Source organism: Phascolarctos cinereus, unplaced genomic scaffold (assembly GCF_003287225.1).
Source record: "Phascolarctos cinereus isolate Bilbo 61053 unplaced genomic scaffold, phaCin_HiC Scaffold_4;HRSCAF=312, whole genome shotgun sequence".
Taxonomy (NCBI): Eukaryota; Metazoa; Chordata; class Mammalia; order Diprotodontia; family Phascolarctidae; genus Phascolarctos; species Phascolarctos cinereus.
Window position 1 is genome coordinate 332,443,880 of NW_027555847.1, and position 24,872 is coordinate 332,468,751.

The window sequence follows — 24,872 nt, forward strand, 5'->3', positions numbered from 1 at the left end:
GGTATCTTCTACAGTTTAGAAGAGGGAGGGCAAGAATGACTTTGCCTTTTGACCTGCTATGTCTAAGATGTCTCTGCAACTTCCATTTTAAATTGTCCAGTAGTCGGTTGGTCCTAAAAGACTGAGGTTCAAGGAAGAGAGTAGGGCTAGATATAAATATTGGGTAGTCATTTGTGTAGATTTGATAGTTAAACTCATGGAAGCTGATGAGGTTGCCAAGAAAGAGACTATAGAGGAATAAGAGAAGACACAAGTGGACAGAACCATCCAGAAAACCTCGAGTTAAGGGACATGATGTGGAGGATGATCCAGCGAGGTAGACTGAGGAGCAGTCAGAGAGGTGGTAGGCAAACCAAGAGACAGTACTGTAATGAAAACCTAGAGAGGATGGAGTGTCTAGAAGGAGAGTTGGGTTGAGGAGGATTAGGAGTGATAAAAGACCATCAGATTTGGCAATTCAAAGATTGTTGGTTATAGGAGTAAAGCAAGGATGCCCACTTTCCCCACTATTATTTGATATAGTTCTAGAAATGTTAGCAACAGCAATAAGGCAAGAGAAGGATATTAAAGGCATAAAAATAACCAAAGAGAAGAGAAAAACCATCCCTATTTGGTGTTATGATAGTTTACTTGGGAAATTCTAGAGAATCCCCAGAAATACTGAGATAATAACTTTAGCAAAGTTGTAGGCTCCAAAATAAATCCTCAAAAATAAACTGCATTTCTGTATAATACCAAAACGAAGAGGCAGTAATAGAAAGGGAAATTCCATTTCAAATAAAAACAAAATGTGTGAAATGTCTAGGGATTAATCTACCAAAGCACAAAAAAGCCTGGAATAGATTCAATTATAATGTGCTTCTAGAGAAATAAAGAGTAACTTGAACAGTGGAAGAATATTCAATGTTCATGGCTGGACTGTGCCAATATAATAAAAATTATAGTACTACCAAAGTTAATTTATATTTTTAATGCTATACAGATCAAATTATCAAAGTAATATGTTATAAAAATTGATAAAATAACAATTCATTTGGAAACAACAGAAGATCCAAAATATCCAGGGAAATTATGAAAAGGGGTAGGGGCAAAGGAGGAATAGCACTTCCAGACCTCAGACTGTATTGTAAAGTAGCAATCATCAAAAGCTGCTGGTAATGTTAAAAAAATAGAGAGGTAGATTGTGAAACAGACTTAGGGGAGAATTAGAAACAATAAAACTCAATAAACCAAAAAACACATTACTTAGGAAAGAACTCTCTTTTTGATTAAAACTACTGGGAGAACTGGAAAGCAGTCGGGTAAAAAGTAGGCTTAGATCAGCGCTTACACCACATTCCATAATACCAGGCCTGCACAACCTTACAGGCCACCCGAAATTCTTTGGCAGGCCACAGGTTGTGCAGTTCTAAATGGATACATGACCTTAATTTTAAAGATCATACCATAAAAAAATTTTAAAAGAACCAAATTATATACCTTTCACAGCTTTAAGTATTAAATATATCCTGAACCAAACAAGGGACGAAGGCATTTACAGAACATAAAATAGAAACTTTGATTACATAAAACTGAAAAGCTTTTGCATAGACAGAATTAATGTACCTAGGCTAAAAAGGAAAGCAGTTAAATGGAAAATAATCATTGTACCAAATTTCTGTGACATGTAGATATTCAAGATATATAAACAATTAACACACGCACATATAAAGCCAAAAAATAACCTTTAATAGATAAGTGACCAAAGGATATGAACAAATATTTCTCAAAAGAAGAATTGCAAACTAAAAACAACAACATAAAGAAGTTCCAAAACATTAATAAGAGAAATGCAAATCAGAAGAACCCTGAAGTTTCCCTTATGCCTTGTAAATTGGCAAAGATGAAAAAGATGAGAATATTCAGTGTAGAAGGGGTTGTGGGAAGATAGGTACACTGGTGCATTGTTGGTAGAACCGTGAATCAGTACAACCATTTTGAAGAGCAATTTGGAATTATGCAAATAAAGTGACTAAAATATCCATACCCTTTGACCCATAGATTCCATTACCATGATTATACCCCAAAGCAATCATTGATAAGAAGGAAGTCACTATGTACACCAAAATATTTATAGCAGCACTTTTTTGTGACAGCAAAGAATAGGAAACAAATTATATGCCCACAATTTGGGGAATGTTGTAATACTGAACAAATTGTGATCCTTGACTATAATGTAATATTTCTGTGCCCTAATAAATGATGACTGTGATGAATGCAGAGAAATGTGGAAAGGTTTACATGAACTGATGGGCAGTGAGTAAGCAGAGCCAAGAAGACAATATAACAATATACAACAATGTAAAAGGAAAGAAAAATTGCACACAAAATATCAGTGGTTTACATTGCAAAATTATAAAGATTAAAAAAAATGTGAGGAGACATTTCTCCCATAACCCATTGCAGAGGTGGGAGAGCCACAAGAATTGAACATTGTACATATTTTTAGACTTTTTAGATGTGTTGATCATTGCTGCTGATTTTTTTTTATTATCCTTTAAAAAACACCATTTGTTATATGAGATGGGTCCTTGGAAGTTGGAGGGGGGTGATATACTGTCAGAAATTGTGGTGATGTTAAAAAAAAAAGAAATCAATAAAAACTTATTTAAAAAGAGATCATTGGTAACTTTGAAATGAGCAGGTACAGCTGAGTGATGAAGTCAAAAGCCAAACTGGTGACATTAGGATGAAGAGTAGTGTTTTGTTTGGAACATTTGGAACCTAATATTGTCTATTCCTGCTTTGTAGAAATCATCCTGATGTTCACAAATACAGTGTAGAGACAGTGCAGTGGTATCCTCATGATACTGGCATGTTCACCTCTAGCTCATTTGATAAAACTCTGAAAATATGGGATACAAACACATTACAGGTAAGTAGATTTAAATCACTCAAACGATGAAGGATAATTCAATCCTTGGTCTATTTGCTGATATTGCTAGTAAGGTTGACAGTTGTGACAACATTGAAAACTAATACAGTCTATTAGACATAACAAAGACAGTGAAAATTCACATGATCTTTTGGGTAAATTACTTTATTCATCTTTCTTCCTAGTTTTTATTTTCATTTATTTATTCATTTATTTGTGGGGGGGGGGTTGGCCAGTTTTTAAAAGAAAAATGTTAGTCCTAATATTTATGTATAGACAAATGTATTCATTTAACTCTGTCTCTATTATGACTAAAAATCTCACCTTCTTTAAAAACTGGCAAGAAAGGCAATGTGGCATTATAGAGAATTGGCTGTAAAGCAAGACTTTGGCCCAGGACCCACTTCTCACACATACTAACTGCATGACCATGGGGCAAGTCATTTGACTTTTCAGTGTTCTAGGCAACTCTAAATTATAGAGAAGCAACTGAATTATAGAGAAGCAACTCTAAATTATGCCATAATTTGCAAAGAAGGTGCTGATCTGAAGTGGTAGATATTCTTCACCCAGAAGTTTCCTATAACCAGTAAAATTGATGCACACACATGTATGTGCATGTGTGTATGCATATGCATGCATGTGTTTGGCAAGCCTTTAGTTCCTTTTGTCTGTAGGATGTTCTGTCATCACAGCAAACTTAACATGTCCAAAATTCATGACTTCTGACTTACCAAATTTCCTATTTCTGTGTATGGTCCTTTTCTTAATTACCTTAAGTTGGAATTCTTTCTGCATATTTCTTTAATTCCTCCTTGTCTTTTATTCCTTAAAGCTTAGTCATTCACTAAATCTATAAATTCTTCCCTCAAAAATAAGTTTCATTCATATCTTCTTCATTATTCTTGCCATCATCCTAAATGAGGCCCTCATTTCCTCAAACCAAATAGTTTCCTAACTGCTTTCTGTGTTTCTATTATCTCCCCCATGTCTGTTCCTACTACCACCAGATTAGACTTCCTAAAATCCTGACTTTATCATGTTACTTTCTTGTTGAAAAATTGCTTTTTTCATCATTACTGAGAAAAGGAATTTTTCAGTCTGGCATTTAATGTTTATGTTGATACTGATAATAGCTCACATTTCTGTAACATGTTGTAGTTTACTGAAGTTCTACTCTAGTACCTCATTGTGGCATGGAGGTGGCTCCCTCCCTAAAGCTAGCAGCAGAGCGTAACTTGGAAGGCTTTGAATAGAGAATCAGGGATGGATTATATGCTTATTATCCAAGGATGAGCCTGGCTAAATACAGTGGGGCTACATCATCAGGTTAGCCACAGGGTAATGAATTTTTTGACCATCAGATTCTTTTATTTTTTGCGGACAGTGGGGTGAAGTGACTTGCCCAGGGTCACATAGCTAGTGTCAAGTGTCTGAGGCCAAATTTGAACTCAGGTCTTCCTGAATCCACTGCCAGTGTGCTATCCACTGTGCCATCTAGCTGTCCCAAGACCATCAGATTCTGCATCAGTGGAGATGCAACAAAATTATAGATTCTTGAAATAGTTTACATAGGACTTTGTTACATATTATCTTATTTGATCCATACCTGTGAAGGATCACTTTGATCCTGTGAAGTAATTAGTGTAAATATTATTATTCCTATTTTATTGCTGATGCAGCTGTGAAGTTCTTAGAGATAAAGTGACCTACCCAACCTCATATAACTAGTTAAATGGCAACTCTATAACTTCCTCTCTCCTCCAATCCAACTTTATTTCCTGATATTCCAAAGTATGAAATATCTGCTACTAGGTTGATCTCCTACTACCTTCTAAATATTGCAGGACCATTATGGGCTGTAAGTCTCTACATGGCTGCCTCAGGCCTTAGAATGCCCTTCCATTGTCTAACTTCTACCATTAATTGATGGTCCTTTTTCCTTCCTGAAATTTTCTAATCCACAGTCATCTCTCTTTCTATGATTTTCTTTTGTCTTTACCATCTACTTACATATTATTTGCCTTGTTAGATAATTACTACAATCTGTCTTTCTAACTAAATGACTGTTCTATGCTCTGCATCTCTCATAGCACCTAGCACAGTTTTAGGCACAAAGCAGGTTAATAATTTCTCATTGGAAGAATAAATAATGTTGATCAATATTAAAATATGAATCTAAATTACTAGTCAATGTTACAGTAACCTGACCTTTGTTAATTGAAATTTTGAACTTTTGGAAAATGTGTGGTAACCCAGTGAGTACATGAGTAACTTTATAGCTCAAAATTAAATAATACTTGATTATTGTCATTAATTTGACCTGGGCCATATTTGAATAGACTTAAATAACAAGAAAAATAGAATTTAAGAATGTGCCAAGAACTAAAATTAAGAATCCATAAATGGTTTTATTTTTTCAATTTGCTACTGCTTGCTATTTAAAAAGCTGTTTTTTTTTAATGGATTATAAATGTAATCTTTTGTGAGTCAGTCTAGAGGGCTAGGCAACAACTAAATTTTTGGCAAATCTGACCATTTTCTCAAAATTTTTTTAGTAGGACTGAGGAAAATGCTCAAGAATTTCTATAAAAACAAAAATTCTATAAAATCATACTAAAATCTTATAGGAAAATTTACTATAGCATAAGGAAACATACTCTTCAAATAATTTTTGAAGCAATATTTTCTCATAATTTTTATCTTGAAATATTCATGTCTAATATAAGTTAGCTAATAGCTTATGGCATTACCCTTGGATTGTGCATCATTATTTTGCTTTGATTTTCTAGTGTTATGTTTTTGATAAGGAATAAACTGAGGTTTCTAGTGAAAGAAGCAGTGACTGCTACCCTAAGGTTGCAAAAGAGAACTTGTTTTTCAATCAAGAAATGAAAATATGTTAAAAAAAAAATAAAAGTTTAAAATATAATAAATTAATATACAATAGAACATTAAAAAAGAAATGAAAATCTGTCCACTACTTTTATTTTCTTCTTTCCTAGTACTTTGAATACTTCTCTGCATGTACTTAATACAGAGGAACTCAGTTTAAAAAAAGCATTGTTTACATAATAAGAAAAAACCTTTATCTCTAATTTTGACAACCATAAACACAATTTACTTTGCTAAATTAAATTTCAATAAGGAATAATAAAGTATTTGATAGATAATTTTGAAAATTTGCTTTTTTCTACTTTTAAGTTATTTGTATTTGTTTAAAATGTGTCATTGAAAATTAATGCACAGCATATATAGAGTGCTTTAAGAACAGAAATTAATGTCTCATTTGTTTAGGCTTTCTCTGTAGCAATTTTGGTCTGTTAGCATATAAATAAGAGTCGTAGGATCATATTTTTAGAGCTGGAAGAGATTTTAAAAGTTGTTCAGTCCAACCTTTTTATTTTACAGATGAGGAAACTGAAGCCCAGAGAGGTTGTGACTTGCCAATCTAGTAACAATCTGATGTAGAAATTAAACCTAGGTCTTCCTAATTTGAAGTCCACTGTATCTATCCACTGTACCAAAGTTAAAGGAACTCTTTCATTTTGTGCCAGTATAACTTCCCTCCTTTTCCCCCTCACTTCCTTTTTCCCTTCCCAAGAAATAACATACCAGCCCAGCCAGCTCAACATCCTGTCTGAAAGTGCCACTTCTAAGTTACTTCATAATTTTTCTCTATGACATGAACCTTACAAGGATAGGCTTGTGCCTCATCATCCCTAATTTCCAATAATAGTCAATTATAGTTTTAATATATGTAAATATATCTAAGTCCTTCACAATTGTATACTTGAAGCCTCTAACTTACCCAGAAAATAAGGTCTTCCCCCAAAGCTGTTTTTATACTAACATTTTAAGGAGAGTGTAACTTCATATGACCTTAAGATCCATTTTGTAGGTTTTCTTCAAATTTTGCAATATAATATTATTCAACATTAGGGCCAGAGCTGTGTGGACAGTACTCTGTGGTACTTTGTTTAAAAAAAAAAAGGTATTTTGCTCATTTGGCATTTATTTATTTATTTGTTTGTTTATTTAGTTGGTTAGGCAGTGGGTTAAGTGACTTGCCCAGGGTCACACGGCTAGTAAGTGTAATGTATCTGAGGCCGGATTTGAACTCAGGTCCTCCTGAATCCAGGGCCAGTGCTTTATCCACTGCACCAACTAGCTGCCCTTTATTCTGCATTTAAACACCAATCCAAAAAGTGAGCATTTCTGTATATGAAGTCAAGCCTAAAAAGAGGATTGTATATGAAACCATGAACCTATTCCATACAGCTTACTATTTTTAAAGTATATAATAAATTTACCTTCTTTCAAAATTGTTGTACTTGTTTGTGCTTCCTTCTATTCTCTTCTATGCATTTTTTAAAAAAAGCTTTAATGGCCCTATTTTTTCTTCTTGAGGGGTATATCATTGTTGTTAGCCTTCATAACCCTCCTACTTCCGTTAAAAAAAGAAAAAAAAACCCTTGTAACAAATAAGCATAGTCATGCAAAACAAGTCCACCCAGTGGCCATATAAAAAAAAACTGTCTCTGCATTTTGAGTCCATCGCCTCTCTGTCAGGAGGTAGATAACGTATTTGTCATAGGCCCTCTTGTTCCATTGTTTATCATTGCTATAATGATTTCTTAAGCTTTTAGTTCTCTTTCTTTACAGTATTCTTATGATTATATATTCTGTTTCTCTTCACTTTACTCTGCATCAGTTCAAGTATCCTTCTTTTGCTTACACCCTTTTCTCCACTTCTTCATACACACCCCATCTTTACATCTTTGATATATTTCTGTACCAATCATTGTGTGTGTGAATGTGCACTGTGTTCATCCTTCTTTTGGTTCATATGAGAGTAAAATTCTTCTGATAACTGCTCTTGCCACCCCTTGCTCCAAATTTGTATAGTCTTCTCACTCCTGTTATCACAAACAATAGGTTCCATACTTTTCTCCTCTCTACAATAATTAATTCCTTTTACTTTCCTTTTTTTTCCCTTCTTAAAACTGTTAGAACAGAACCAGCACACCCCAACTTCCTCTGTCTTGAGTTCCTCAGTGTCTTTTGAAGACATTTAGGTGGAGAAACACACTGGTTTCTTCTTCCCCTTTTAGAATGTTGGCACCTCATCTTGGTATAGCCCCTTCCAATTACTCAAGCAAATTTACCTTTTTATATATCTTATGACACTTTTGTTTGTATTTCACAGTTTCTACTCGGGTCTTTTATTTTTTGTTGAGAATGCTTCAAAGTCCTCTTCTGTTAAAAGTCCATTTCCCCCCATAGTATTATACTCAGCTTTGCAGGGTAAGTTATTCTTGACAAACCTGTATCTTGGAATATATAATATTTTGCTGCTGGATCTTATGTGATCCTATCTGTAGTTCAATGGTATTTGAACTCCTTCCTCACCCTTTGTAGTATTTTTTCTTTTATGTGGAAACTGAGGGTTTTGACTATGTCATTCCTGGGACTTTTCTTTTGGGGATTTCTTTCCAGAGGTGATTAGTTGGAGGTTTTTTTGTTTCACTTTGCCTTCTGGTTCTGAAAAATTTATACAGTTTTCATTTATAATTTCTTAAAATCCAGTGCCTGTGCTTTTTTTTTTTAATTATAATTCCAAGAATGTCCAATGATTCTTAAATTCTCTCTCCTGGAGATATTTTCTCTGCCAGTTATTTTTGATAGAAGTTATCTTACATGTGCTTCTAATGTTCAATCTTTTGATTTTGTTCTAACATTTCTTGCTGTCTCATGGAATGATTGATTTCTTCTTGGTCTACTCTAATTTTCAAGAGGTCTATTAGCCTAGGTAAGATTTACCATTTTCTTCTCTAAGATACTTATTATTTATTCATCTTCTAATTCTTTCCTCCAGAGTTTTCTTTTTTTTTTCTTTCTGTTGCTTCCATTTAGATATTCATATAGTCCTTGGGGAAAATCTATTTAACTCTTTTAAGTTGGATTTTTAGGTGTATTGGATCTATTCTTTAAAGTACTTTATATTTTCTTCAGTTTGTTCACACCTACTCTACTAATTCTTATTTTGAGATTTGTTCCAGGATGATTCTCCATCTCCTATTGCAATTTTAGGCAGGATAGTCAGCTGTGCTTAATCTAAACCTTGTTTCCTCTGCTGATCTCCTTTGGGATGTGTCTATACCAAGAGCACTATTAGGTTTTAGGACCCCTTGAAACTTTGAGATTCAGAGTAATGAATCTTTAGCACCTTTTATGTCATTTCATGATCTAGTACTACAAACATTGGAGTCTTACGGCCTCAGATGTCCTACTCTGAGCACTGCTAAGCCTGAATTGGTGACTGTTGCACCCAGTGAATCCACTGTGAGTTTCTCACCATTCTGAGGTTTGCTTGTGGAAACCCTCCACTCTTGGTGAATCTGGATACAGAGCTGTTCAGGCTACAAGAGTCTCTGATTCATCTCTGGTGAGCTCATGGGCTTCAGTTTTATATGCCTATGATGGCGCTGGCATTTCTGACAAAACCTCATAGCCTTTAGGCTTCTGGCTGACGTTTTATAAAGTCTGACATAGATGAAGTTACTTAGTCTAACTTCTCACTGAATTTCTTATTCATTATTCAGTCTAGTGCCAATATTTTAAGGTTTTGCTGGGATAAGTGTGTGGGAACTGAGCTGTCTGCTTCCACTCTGACAGCCATCTTAGCTGAAAGTACCCAAGACGATTTCATAAAGATATATTACTTGTACTGAAATTCTTGACATCAAACACATTGAAAAAGAGAAGCCAAAAAGTATTGGAAATCTGTTTGAATTTGTACTAAAGATAACATAAAAATATAAGTATATTATCTATTCATTTGTAAATGATCAGATAGTTTCTAAAATAAGTAGGGAAGAAATATGTTTTTATTATTATTTTAATCAGAACTCAAACTTCATAAATATTCTTTTGATTATCAGCCTGCAGATGTATTTCATTTTGAGGGAACAGTCTATAGTCATCATATGTCTCCAGTTGCCACCAAACACTGTTTGATAGCAGGTGTGTATGTAACTATAATTGATATGTTTTTCCTAAATCAGAAATTTATTTTTTTACATCCAGCATGTTTAGGTAAGTTTAGCTTAAGTAAGAATGATAGGGTTTTTTGTTTGCTGGGTTTTAAAAATTTGTACAGCATTTACCCAACTTTTAACAGAGATGTAGAATGAGACATAATAGTTCTAGACGTGCCCATTGTGTTAAATAGGTTTGTTTAACTATGTCAATTTGTTAAAATATTTTTTTTCACTAGTGGCGGAAAGGGGAGGAAGAGAAAATAAATTGTTAATTGACAAAATGAAATGAATGTAGCATGTAATTTAAATATTTTGTTTTAAAAACAATGAATTTTACTATCACCCCAGTTCTTTCAGAGGTTTAATTACTGTGTCATTTGTGTCCTTTGCAAATTCTGTTCCGAACTGGGTTAGATATAACACTTCAGGAAACAGAAAATCCTAATAATTTGGCCTAATCAACTAAGATTATGAATTGCAAAGCTGATGCTGATCTACCCTGGTAGGGGAGACTTGACTCACTGAGAGTTCCCTGTACCAATTAAATCAGACATGTGACCTCCTCATTTCCTACCAAAATCAACTATGTGAAAAACCCATTACATTCAGATAGTTTAAGTAATTTGAGAATTCTTTCTTCCTGTAGCAAAATGTTTTTATTTTCTTTAGAGAACATATCTTGTTTTAAATGAATTAGCTTGAAAAGGAAGCCTTTTCTCTTTTAATCTGAGTTAATATCTTACACATATATAAAGGTATATCATTTATATAGTTAAACCACTCTACTAAGAATTAGTGGAACTAAACCACATTTTCTTTATTCCCATTTGAAAAGTGTGAATTGTCAACTTATGGCTATAACTTCCTTGCTTTTTTTTCCCTTCTTTATTTCATGAAAAAGCTGTTGTGTTAAAGGATTTTTATTTTTATTGTTGCAGTTGGTACTAAAGGCCCCAAAGTACAACTTTGTGACTTAAAGTCTGGATCCTGTTCCCACATTCTACAGGGTACGTTTCATTTTGAAACATAAATGTTAGACAATAACTACTTTGAGTAAAACGTTCAGTGTAAAGACACATTACTGACAATGTATTCTTTGTCAGTGACATGACTGATGTATTTTGTGCTAGCTGTTAAAACTAAACGGGGGAGAAAAGCTCCTTCTGTGCATTGTTCTGGTGTTCCTGAATTTGAGAAGAGGCATGAAAATGTCCAAGGGCCAGAGTCCATGGAAAATACAAGATCTACCTCTCACAGCCTAGTTTCATTTGACACTTTATGCTTGATTGAAATATCTAAATACAAAATGAGAATGGTAAGTGAATCTGTCAGAATTACACAAAATGTACTGTTATCCTAACATTCTGCCTACATTGTCAGCTTTTGTTGTAATATCCAGAAGCATCTTTCTTCCCTTCTGAAAGTACTTCTGAGATGTTAAAAGGCATGTTTAAATAATGAGATTATGAAAACTTTTATTAGACTGATAAAATATAACAATGAAAACTGAACATACCATTTTTTTTTCATTTTAGCTGTTTAGAATTGTATTAACGAATTCTGAACCACTGAAATAAGGAATTTAAGGAAGGAAATATTCAATTTTATTCAAATATGTAAAATACAAGTCTGACATCCTTCCTTCCTACCCAAAGATTCAATGCTTTATTTAACATTTCTTTGAATTAATTAAAATAAAACATCATCAAGAAAATTTGTTGGAAGATCATCATTTTTTTTCAGATTTCATGCATTTGTTAATACAAGACAGACAAATGAAGTGCCTAAGTAGTTCACTCAGGGGGAAAAGTGATTTAATTAACAGTGCCAGAATCAATCAGTATTGACATCAGATTTTAAAATATTCTGCTATCATTTTTAGAAATATATAGTTCCTAGGCTTTCTAGGAAAAAAAATTTGCAAAGATGTTTACCCTTTTTTGCCTGACTGTACATATACAACCTTTATCAAATTGACTGACTTCTCAGTGATTGAGGGGGAGATAGAATGTGGAACTCAAAATTGTTTAACAACAACAATAAACCATGAAGTTTAAAAATTGTTTTTACATGTAATTGGAAAAAATAAATTTTTTTTAAATTTTAAAAGCATTTTAATGTTTTTTTTTAAAAGGATGCTTACCCTTGAGTTAGACAATATATTTTTAAAATTAAGCATATGAAAAAAATCATGTTTTCTCCCCTAGTTCTGCCACTTACCACCTCTGTCATTTAACTTCTCTGGGCCCTACTTTCTTTACCTGTAAAATGAAGAGGTCAGACTAGTTGATCTCTAAGGTTCCTTCCAGCCTTAAATCTATGATCCTAACTTTGTAAACATATGAAAAAAAGATCTTTACTCATTTTGGGGATATTTGTTTTCTATGGCAAATTAAGTGATCTTAAAAAGGATTAATATGCATTAATAATTAGATCAAATCTGACAACTTTATCCTTAAGAAAAAAAACTTGTTTTGTTATTCTTCCTAAACAAAAACCAATTATTGAATAATAAATGTCAGGTATTCCAATATGTGCCTACTTGGGACTTTTATATAAATCTTAATTATTAATGTAATAAAAATACCAGATGTTGAAGTTCTTCACATTTGATTTTTACTCTTCTCTTAGACTCATGCAGAATTATTCTTTTATTCCTCAGTTTTTCAAAGACCTCACAAAGTTTTTATGTTCTTATATTTGTAGGCCATAGACAGGAAATATTAGCAGTTTCCTGGTCTCCACGTTACGAATATATCTTGGCAACAGCAAGGTAAAATGTATTTTAATTTTTGTTTGAAAGTTAGAACCGTAATTGCTAATTGGCATTTTGGAAGAATGGTATTCATGTTGAAAAAGTGTTTTGACTTCTTTTGATATAATTCTGTTTTTGAAAAATGGACTAGAGAGGTATGTTGATTAGTGACAAGCATGTCACACTGAGATAAGCTCTGGCCCACAGTATTGCTAACCCAGCTAATCATCTTATAACTTTCCCTTTTTTACATAGTGAGATGAGCAAAAAAGTATAGGTATATGAATGTTAATTTGTTAAGTCTACGGGCAAAATAGTTCACATACACCCAATAATGTCATCTTTACAAGAGTACATAATTTTATTTATTTAGTGCAGTAATGTTTGTCCCCTAGAAAACAAATGTCATTCACTGAATCACTTTACACTTGCTAGAATTATCTGTTGTGACTTGAATTTTGTAAGAAAACAGAAATGAGAGACTTTTCTCCTAGTGGTTGTGTGTGTATGTGTTTAGATAAGTATGGGGTATTATAACATGGCTCTTTCCAGAATGGATTTTTAGAAATTTCCTGATTCTGCCTCAAATCTTCTAAATAACCTCATAAATTTAAATTTTGTTAAAATACAGTAAAGCCCCAATTCAGCACCCAAGTCCTCCAAATTCTTTATTATCTAAAGGACTACAAGGTTTTCTGTTGTCATGTCAAGCTACCACTTCAGGAAAATTACACAAAGTCTCCAAAAATAAAACTTGAACAAATAATAATCAAAGGGAACTCGAGAAGTCTAGTGGATTTCTGTGTTGTGTTTTGTTTTGTTTTCTCAGTCAATAGGTGGGGCACAGAGAAGAGTAGATAGTCCTTGGATCATCTTCCCTGTATATAAACATGCAAAAGAAACAGAAGTAGTGGGCACCCAGAATTCCCCTGCTTTCCTGCCACTCATCCCCCAGGGACCACTTTTGTCATCTGTGGCAGTTTTTGGCAGCTGGATGGTGCAGTGGATAGAGGGCCAGGCCTGGAGTCAGGAGTTCAAATCTTCCTGAATTCAAATCTGGCTTCAGACACTTACTCACTGTGTGACCCTGGGCAAGTCACTTCACTCTGTCTGCCTCAGTTTCCTCATCTGTAAAATGAGCTAGAGAAGGAAATGTCAAACCTCTTATCTTTGCCAAGAAAACCCCAAATGGGATCACAAAGAGTTAGACACGACTGAAACGACTGAACAACAACTGTTCCATTGGAGCTATAAGAGATTATCCTTGGTCCCAGACTCTTGAGTAACTACCTTATTACAGGTAAATTGTATCTCTAGCTCAGCATTAAGAGTAGTTATAGTTTTGAATTTGATTTTTGGTTTAGAGCACCAAACTTAGGTTCAGAAAGAGCTGGATTCACATCCTACCTCATATTGCTAACTAGCTAAGTGACCTTGTACAAGTCACTTACCCTCAGCAAGCCTCATTCTCATCATATGTAAAATGGGGGTAATATCACCTATTTTCCCTGCCTTGTGGAGTTGTTGTAAGAATCAAGTGAGTTAATATCTTTTAAGCATTCTGCAACCCTTAAAGTTCTATAGACTTTAAATATCAACTATTATTATCGTTTATAAAAGAGCACTTAGTGTTCCCATTTTTCCTTTGTACTTTGCTTATAATAATCCTAGGGAACAGACAGTAGAAGCTCTACTATCCCCATTTTACAAATGAAAAAAACTGAATCTCAGAGAAGTTAAAGGATTTTCCTATAGTCATACAGTTTTTCAGTCTACATAATTGTAATAACCAAGTTTCAAACCCAGGCCCCTCATTCCAGATCTAGTACTCTGTGTATACAATATGCTGTCACCGCACTACCACATCATTGTTTAAATTATTTTTTTAACCTTCTGAAATTAAGAAAAAAAACCAAAAGCGATCAAATATGCTATCAGTGAAAATGATTGATCAAGTTTGGAGATTTTAAAGAACTAATTTTACAGTTTAGAAATTATCTAAAAATTGCCATTTTATGTCTTGCCGGGCTATCTTTATAAGCATCTTCTCAAATCATTTCATTTTGTGAATTTATATGAGATCGAATTGCACACAATTTGCAAACCGGCCTACTTTGTCAAGCCCTGAAATTGTACTGAATTGTCTTAAATAATTGTTTCAATTAGATTGCTAAGTAATAACAGTAAGTACTGTTGCCTCAGTTTCCTCATCCATAAAATGAGCTAGAGAAGGAAATGATAATATTGATATTGATAAAGGAAGATTTTATTTTTATTTTTCACTTAATAAATTATATGAAAAATTAAGTACCAGACTTCTCTATGTTCTCTGTAGTGTAACAAAAGTGTTCTACTTCCCAGATTCTTCCCTGGTTTCTAGTTAGGTACTTTAAAGAGCTACATTCAGTTTTTTGGTCACATTTAAATTGCTGCCTTGCCCAAATTTGCAAGCATAGTCTAGAAATGGCTATTTACACAGTATCTCACCCCTAAGAATATATCTATATCTGTGTAGATTTATTTAGGGGGTTGGGAGCCACATACCAGTAGGACCACCAGGAACAACGGGTTGGAAGGGAAAAGGGGAAAGAAGGTAAGTTCCATACCATTTTTCACTCCAGACACTCATCCTGAAGAGGTCTTCCACTTTTCCCAAACCTGAGCCAGAGAGTGTTGGGAATATCAAAGCCAATCTGTTCGTGTCCCTTTCCCCTGGTTGTCTATGGTGAAAAGAGAAAGAGAAAAGAGAAGAAAGGAGTCTTGCTTTTAATGGAAAATTCTCAAGTTTCTATGAGAGCCCCTAGAATTGTTTTTATTGTTTAGTTGCCAAAGGCAGCTGAATCTTAAAAGAAAAAATTTCTACTCAGGGGGAAAAAATCAATACCATGCTACTGGAAGTCAGAATTCCAGGAGCTTCTTTAGCCCAAATAGTGCCTTGATTTTTGTAGTTATCATTTGATAGGTCCCTAGATCACAGCTCTTATTCACCAGCCCTCTTGATATGTATACTGATAATAGGTTTCTTTGAAAATTTTGATATTTACTTCATGTTATTGTCACTAATTTTGGTAAAATAGAATAATTTAATGGTATATTATTTACCCTTGTGGTTAAACACTACTAACTTATACCTGGAGAAGAAGTCTTATTTTGCAAATAGTATTCTTCCAAAAATATTGATTATACTACATTTTTTCTAAATTTGCCTCAGATATGAAAAATCAAAATACTAAGATTTGAAATTAAATTGATGGGGATGCCCACCTACTACAGTCAATCAGTGTGCATCTTTAATCAACAGTCTTATGCTGAATGTAAGGAGTTAGGTAAATATAACGCCCCCTTTCCCCTGGAAACTATTGTCTGTCAGAGCTTTAGTATAGATCTAGGTAGCAGTGAGCCTGAGAGGTTCACTCTGATCCAACCCTGGATCTCTATCATTCCAGAAGATTTTCTAGAGACATTCACTTTTCTGGATGCCACAGGCATTTATTTATATCCCTTCCAGGGAGGACAGGATCAAGATACAGGCATGCCCAAACCAACGTTTGAGCAGAATGGGATCCCAAAACCTATCTCAGTTCAGAAACAAAACTGAATTGGAAGTGGAGAAAGTATTTGTTATTCATCCCACTATTACAGGATTCATGGTGAATTGTACAAAGAACCCTGGTTATAGGCAAATAAATATTATCATTCAGGCTTCTTTATATTTCTGATACACAAACAGGCTTGTAAGTTTTCCTGCACTTATTAAACTTATCAAAACACAAGACACAAACTCAGTGGGGGAAGGATCCAGGAAGTCCTAATGTGTTCTGATTCCATACAATACTAGCATCTCCAAATAATCTGTTGGAATCATCAATGAATGCACAGCCTGATGGTTGTTAACAAAGTCTTATCTTACTTCTTTAGGCATATTCAATGACCTGAAAAAGAATAAAAACAATTGTTTAATTTCTAGATCATCGAATTTGTCACCTGTAAGCCCTTGAGATGAGTGATTTTGGTATACCAAGTCGAGTGAAATTATGTTAGCTTTTGCTAATCTTATTCTTGTCTTTTTTAAAGAAAAAAAAATGCCACACATATGATAGCTTGGATGCTTAAGTAAAATAAAATTTTGTCTGCTTCATAGGCTAGACAGTATTTGAATAACAAGTAGTGGGAGAAAGGTAGTTAGAAAATTGCTAAGGAGCAAACTACAAGCCTGTCTAGTCCTTGGGGGGAGTGAGATGCTCACGTAATTAAAAATAACTGTGTAAAAGCAGCAGATGTTGAGTTGTGTCCTTGTAAACTAAAAAGGAAAGGTTATTTTCTTAGTTTTTTTCCCCACTATTTTTAATGCTAATGTTGCATATTGAACATCTGCTGAACAGGCAAAGGTACAACAACCCAAATGTACAGACACATTTGTGCAAATGTAATGATCCTTGCTGTGATGACTGACGAGCAGGGGGAGGGGCAGAGTCTATGGCCTAGGTCTAAATCATTGTAATACTTCTTTCCTCTCAGTGCTGACAGTAAAGTAAAATTGTGGGATATTAGGAGAGCATCAGGATGCCTGATTACCCTTGATCAGCACAATGGGGAAAAGTCAAAAGCATCTTCTGAAGCAGGTAATGAAGATACTGCATTTATATACAAATAAGACAGTATGGTATTTTTTTTTATCTTGAAGCTTTCTTGAAATGGCAAAAATATTGGTATGTTAAATTTCACATTTTATAGATGGAGGGGAAAAGGGCATCCATCAGAAATCCCAGATCAGGTTGTGCAAAGCTAAATTAAATCACTTGGTGAATAAGCAATATAACAACTTCTAACTGCCTCTGAAGTTTGAATTGTAGAAACATCTCTGAACCGATTTGTCCTTTTTTTTCCCCCCTTTGGCCACTATTATAATAGTCTAGGGTAAGTGTACTTAAGAAATGCAAATGCAGAGAATGCCACTTAGGAAGCCCACTGTAAAGTAAAGAAATAGCAGGATTTTATATTCACTGTGTCAGCACAAAAAGTGCAGGATATACTGCATGTGAATCAGCAGGAATCCAGGTGACAAAGTACATCAGTTGCAATTTTATAGTTGTATTTTGACTGTAGTTTGAAATTTGATTCAGAATTGACTGGAAATTAATTATTTGATTAAATGGTAAAATCACATACTACCTTTAGAAACAAGTTTTCAAAGAGAAAAGTAGAATCACATTGTTAAGGGAACAGTACTATCTCAGGACAAAGACATATGTTTGCAGTCATGTTAATTTTAAGACTAGAACAGCTGTCCTTTCTTTGATACAACATTTATTCTTTCCATCACATTTTATGTATAATAATATTGGCTGGTTTTCATTAAATGGCTAGAAATGGAAACATTGAAGGGAGAGAAAATTAAGTGGTTTTCACTACTAGCTGAAATGAAGCTTGATATCCAAGCATTTGATAAACCTTACTCTCTGAACAGATCCAGTCATACTGGATTTAACATCTTTTTTGCTCTCTTGATTTTCCCTATTTTTCCTTTAACATTTTTATGTTTCATAGTTCTAGTTCACATCCTTATGAAAATTAAAGCATTATTTGCTGATAGTTGTTTTTATTCACTTCAAATTGTTTCTACAGTAGTACCTTTTAATATGCCTAAATAATGTTAAAAATTGAATATATATTGACTGTTTTTTTCTAGGATTGATGAATCTACTAAAAACTGAACTGTTTTTATTTTTCATGGTAGCAAACACAGCCCATAATGGAAGAGTTAATGGCCTGTGCTTTACAAGAGATGGGCTTCACCTTCTAACTACTGGAACAGATGATCGAATGAGGCTCTGGAATAGTTCCAATGGAGAAAACACACTAGTAAGATATCTGATGGAGTTTGAAATGGAGTTGAGGATGTTCGATTTTAAAATAGCTCATCAGTGTACACTTAGGTCATTTAAATTTAACCATGTAACTTGCCATTGAACCACAGCTATTGCTTTGATCTAAAATAAAGTTAAATATAAACATTTCGTAGTAAGTGTACCATCAGGCAACAGATAATAAATTCTCAAAACAACCAAGCAGTTATTTTTAACAAAAATTTAATACCTAGCAAATTCATATCATGCCTTATGTGTTTTTAAGGTTACAGAATGGATTTGGTAAAAAAGAAAGAAAAAGAAAGAAAGGAGGGAAGGAAGGAAGGAAGGAAGGAAGGGAGGGAAAAAAATGAATTCCAGGATGGCAACTAATTAGAAATACCTTTCTATGGCAGTGCTTTATTTTTTTCTTGGCTAAAAATCCTGCCATCCTTGTGCACATTTTAGTACCTTCCTAAATCATCTTATAAAGTTCTGTAGTTGGTGCTAACTCAGACATTTTCCAAGCCATTTTATAGGAGTTAATGTTAATCTTATTATCTCTTTGTTTTAGCATCTGTACTGTCTAACTACTCCCTTCCAGATGCTTCTAATGTCATTGTAATAATCATTATTAGTATTGATTTTACTAAAGAAAGGCCAACATCATTTATGTCTAAATTATGTTAGAGCACATTATTCCCTTTATATTCTCTCAGGAGACTCTGACTCAGTTAAACCACAGATTAGAAACTTAGAAACTGAATTCTAATTCTGTCTCTATTACTTTGTACTATGACCCTGAGCAGGACTTGATTTGCTGTTCTTATCTAGAAAGGCAGCATAGACAAATGACATGTTTATCAAAGCATTTAAAATAATAATCACAATGCATAAATTTATATAACATATAAATAAATGATTTTGAGATTATAGTACATATGGTTGCCTAAAGTCTTTGTACTAGTGATGTCTAGTCATCTCTTCAGAGTACTGATACTACACAGAGTGATACCAACACAATTCTTTCATTCTATCTTTTTTTTTTTTATAGCTTCACGTAGGTAAACATTGACTTAAAATTCAGTTGTCCAATCTTGATGACCTATCTTGGGTATTCTATGATCCTATTCATTTCTTGTTTATTTAGATACGGTTATCATTCTGTACTGTTTTTATCAGATCATATCTGTCATAGCCATATCATGTTCAGATATGGATATGATATTCTAAGGGGGATGTTAGCTAACTAAAGAAATTTTCACGGACAAGAATTCTGAGGCGTCTGAAAACTCTCCTACAAAGAAATGCTTAAGGGCGTTAGTGTGTAAAGAAAAAGCCAAGGGGAAACCCGAGAGCTCTTTTCTACTATTTGAAGGACTTTTGTGTAGAAGAGGGAATCTAGAGAGAATCTGGGTCTAGTGAATAGACATTTATGAGACAAATTCAAGTTTAACATTAAAAAACAAAACAAAACTTTTGAACACCTAGACCAGTGATAAAGTGAACTCCCTTTTATCAGTGAACATCTCTAATTGTGATTAGGTGGAGGCTTAACAACCTTAGTGATGGGACAGAACTAGAGTGAAGGCAACACTTAAGAAGTGATACTTGAATAGGAAGTAGTAGTACTAGATAATGTTTAAGGTACCTTCCGTCACCCAGGTTCCATCATCCTATGGCAACCACTCAAAAACCTATTTACTTATTCCTATAACCTGAGAGACAGAATGGATAGTATTGGCCTTGACGCCAGGAAGACTTGGTTTGAAGTCCAGTTTCTAACACATAATGGCTCTGTGTCCCCTGGTCAAATTGTTTAGCTCTTAACCTCTCAGAGTCCCTAGGCAACTCTCTGAGAAGAGAAATTGAAGAGAAGTTTCTAGTCTGCAGTGGAAGAGGGAATTTCTTCACCTGGGAGTTTCCTGTACCAATGAAATTATAGTCCATTCCCTATTCCTATAAGCTAAGTTGTTGTTGAGTACATTTCAGGTGTGTCTGACTCTTTGTGACCCCGTGTGAGGTTTTCTTGGCAAAGATACTGGAGTGGTTTGCCATTTTCTTCCCCAGTTTATTTTACAGATGAGACACTAAAGCAAACAGGCTTGAGTGACCTACCCTGGGTCACACAGCTAGTACATAATCCTTTATCCTGAATCCCATATCTCTTCTTCATATTAAGCAGAGATTTTATGGACTTTAGACAGTCATTATTTATTGTCAGTCTACATTCCCATTTGTGTTCTCAAACTTTCATTCATCTACATGTCAGACAAATAACATCGGGGAGGATCCAGGTTGGCAAAAATGTCTTTAATTGTGGCAATCTGGATTCTGATCACTAGTAACTGTTGAAAGCTCAGTTTCAATAAAATTTTGCACATAAATAAAGAAACAGGCCTCAAGTGAAGACTTACCCACTTTCCCTTCCCCTCCTAAAAATGTTAGGCCATGAAAGAGAGGAAAACTGAGAAATAAAAGAGAAGTGTCTTGAGGCTCATACTATACAATCATGCACTGAAGGAAAGCAATGTTACTTCTCCTCCCATCCCTTTTCTACACATGTAAGCTGTACTTGATATTGGCAAGTAGATGGAGCAAAAAGTATATGATGAGCAATAGAACAAGATTCAATAGACTTCCTCTCCAAACCCTCTTAATTTCAAATATGTATGTGCTACCATCGCCATTTTTGGAGAATAATGATCCCATTTGAGTACAGGTCTAAGGTTAGTGCATTGATTCTGAATCTCTCTGTTTGCTGTAAGAAAATTTATGGAGATTTTGTTTTTAAAGGCATTAGCTCAGACTTCCAATACTAGGTAACTTTTAAAAGATGCAGGTCATGCAAAAATTACCTCTCCCCACCCTTCCAAAAACAAAAATAAAATACTATTAAGTTTTAAAAAGAACATTTATTAATTAAACATTTGATATTATAGCTGTTGAAGTATAAAAGGAAGTAATTCTCATTAACTTTTAGGTCAGATCAATGACAGGATTGTACTGTATATGCATATGTTTAGCCCATTGAGAAATGTTATATTATCAATGTGTATAATTTATGAGTGTTTTGTAAAATTTGTAATTTAATTTTGCCTTTTCAAATTATTATAGCAACTCATAGATATATTATTATATTTATGATACATTATTAATCAGATCGTTTATTTATTTAGCGCAGAGTCCTTGTCAGGAATGTTTTCCCAATCACATTGTTACTGTGGGTAATTCACAATCTATTTTATGACATGGTTTACAGGAACATATTGTGACATAAGAGGGAACTGTCTGTATTTGTAACTATGTTATCTTAATATTGACTAAGTCCTTCAAAGATGAACTCATCAATTTCTTTTTTTTTTAAATACTGATTCTTTAATCACTTAAGCATCTAGGACAAAATCAAAGTTATACTGTTATTTCATACATCTTCCTGTGTACCTCTGAATTTCCCATTACCCTTTCCATCTTTCCTCTCTTCCTTTTCTCCAGTTTGCTCTTTTCCTCTCCATTTTAAAAATGTATTCCCCTTGGTTGTTTTTTTTAAAACATCATAGTCATTCGCCGTTATAGTTCCCCACCACATCAAACTCTCCCTTATGACAAAGACAAACATTTCAGCAAAACAGACCAAAGAGATCAATTACATCTGATAGCATGTGACAATCAGTCAGTAAACATTTATTGAGTACCTACTATGTGCTAGACACTGTACTAAGCTCTAGGGATACAAAAAAAAGGGCAAAAGACAGTCCCTGCCCTCAAGGAGCTCATAATCTAATTAAGGAGAAAACAAGCAAACAAATATGTACCAACAATCTACATAAAAGATGAATAAGAAATAATTAACAGAAGGATGGCACTAGAATTAAGAAAAATTAGGAAAGACTTCCTGGAGAAGATGGGATTTTAGTTGGGACTTAAAGGAAGCCAGGAAGCAGAGATGAAGAGAGAGAACATTTCAGGCACAAGGGATAGCCAGAGAAAATGCCAGGAGCCAAGAAAGCCAGTGTCACCAGATCACAGAGTGTGTGGTGGAAGAAGGTGTAAGAAGATTGGAAAGGTAGAAAGCTAGGTTATGAAAGACTTTGAATGCCAAACAGAGCATTTTGTATTTGACCCTAGGGGCCATAGAGAGCCATTGGAGTTGATTAAGTAGAAGGAATGACATGGTTGGGCCTGTGTTTTAGGAAAATCATTTTGGTGGTTGATTGGAGGATGGATCAGAAGCACAGTAGACTTGAGGTATGCAAATGCACCAGCAGGCCATTGGAATAGTCCAAGCATGAGGTGATGGTGGCAATGGGAGAAAAGGGGGCATGTTAGAGAGATGTCGCCAAGGTGAAACTGATAGGCATTGGCAAAAGCTTGGATATGAGGAATGAGAGAGAGTGAGGAATCTAGAAAAGACTTCTAGCTGTGAACCTTGGGGACCGGGGAGGATGATGTTGCCCTCTACAGTGTTAGGGAAGTTAGGAGGAGGAAGGGTTCAGGGGGAAAGATAATGAGTTCTGTATTTGATGTGTGATATGAGATGAAGAAGAGGGAGCTTGAGGTAAATGGCATCAATTTTTTCTGTATATATGAGTCAGTATTCTCAGCTCAGAAGGTGGGGGAAGGGGAACCACGGGATGTTTGAGGAGGGATGAAAAGATTCAGAAGACCTATTGTGGAGAGTGGGATAGTGAATTGATAAGGAAGTTGCAAAAGGATTGTGTAGGAGCAGTGAGGGCCCAGTTGAGGTTGTGTAACAATTTTTAGTGGACCCAGTCAGAATGAGCAAGTGACTTCCTCCACCATCATTTAGTTACATGTGTGTAGGAGCAAAGGTGGTGGATGGTAGGGATGATCCAAAGCTGAGGCTTGGCAGGGCACAATCAATAAAATGATAAGGGAGCTAGGGACTCAAGAGGACAGTATACAGTTAAATTGGTTCATAAAAAGGTCAAGATAGGGAGGAGAGTGCAGGGGAGTTGGCCTTGGAAAGAACTGAAGGGTCAAAGGATTGAAGTCGTGGTGTGGATAGAGTCACATAGGGGATGGGAGATGTGGAAAGCCAATAAACTATGGTTGGATAAGGAGATTTTAGAATTCTTGAACATGGAGGTGGTGCATTTGTGGGTGATGTGGCAACATCAGAGGTATGCCACATTCTGCCCTTGTCATCCTCCACCTGACTACTAAGACTCCTTTGTCATAAAATTTTAAGTCTTTATTTTTTTTCTAAGTAGTACCTTGACACACAGATCTTTATAATCAGTAAGCCCAAGATAATGACATCTAAAAGAAACAGAGAAAGTAACATTATTTTGGTTGTAAAACCACAGTGCTATATGTGAATTTTTATATATCTCTATTTTAAAAGCTCCATTATCTTAACTGTAGCCACATAGCAGCCCAGAATAGCATAAATGTGCTCTAAGTGTTCTTTTACATTCGCATTGTTTTTAAAGATCATTCTCCTGAAAGTTAGCATAGTGTACCTTGGGATTGAAATATTTTATCATTTTCATTCTTAAACATTTCTAGAACTTTAAGTCATGAAAATCTCTTAAAATACCTGCCTTACAGAAGGGCATTGTGTGAAACACTAGTGATGTAGAGACAAAAATGAAGCCATTCCTGTCCTCAAGGAGCCTACATGCAACTGGGTGAATTTTAGTATGAAGTAGAACTTCAGAGCTCCTTTTGTCCAACCCCTTCATTTAACAATGAAGAAACTGAAGCAAAGAGAAGATAAGTGACTTGTCCAGGGTCATGCAGCATAATGACAGAGACAAGACTACAGTCTCTGCCAACTGAGGCTTGTCCATTTTTAATTAATAAAGTGAACTTGAGAAAGAGAATAATCTCAACAGAATATTCTGAAGCATGTCACTGGATTTAGAGCAGCCTCACTGAATTTTCTATGTTTCTGGGGTCTTATCTGGCTAATCATTAGGTCGACATTACTGGTCTTTTACACACACACACACACACACACACACACACACAACACCACACCACAACCATGTTTCTCATTCAGATACTGTACAAACTGATTCCGGGTAAAAAAGAGCATGACTTAGGACTTGGTATATAGACATCAACATAGATCTATCTAGATCATTAGATATTTAGGTCCATAGCTTTGCTTTGGGTCTTGCTATTTCTCATAGATGTTCTCCTTGTGAACAGCTACCTGGCTATACTTTTGACACTGATTTTCAATACCTTCTGCCACTCCCTAGCTTCCTGCCTCCCCCCATTCCCCTGCAACCATACCCTGGAGACTCGTGTATCTTGGACAGGTGTTGCAGATGCATGATGAA

General features: G+C 34.7%; 1 protein-coding gene across 1 annotated transcript in view; it reads left to right on the forward strand.

Moving 5' to 3' along the window:
* The window catches only part of ERCC8 (ERCC excision repair 8, CSA ubiquitin ligase complex subunit), a 64,398-nt gene that overhangs the window by 15,345 nt on the left and 24,181 nt on the right, over positions 1 to 24,872 (forward strand). Inside the window, 6 exon segments of the mRNA XM_078153178.1 lie at positions 2,791 to 2,914; positions 9,859 to 9,940; positions 10,896 to 10,964; positions 12,664 to 12,730; positions 17,231 to 17,334; positions 18,450 to 18,574. Coding sequence (XP_078009304.1) covers positions 2,791 to 2,914; positions 9,859 to 9,940; positions 10,896 to 10,964; positions 12,664 to 12,730; positions 17,231 to 17,334; positions 18,450 to 18,574 — 571 coding nt within the window.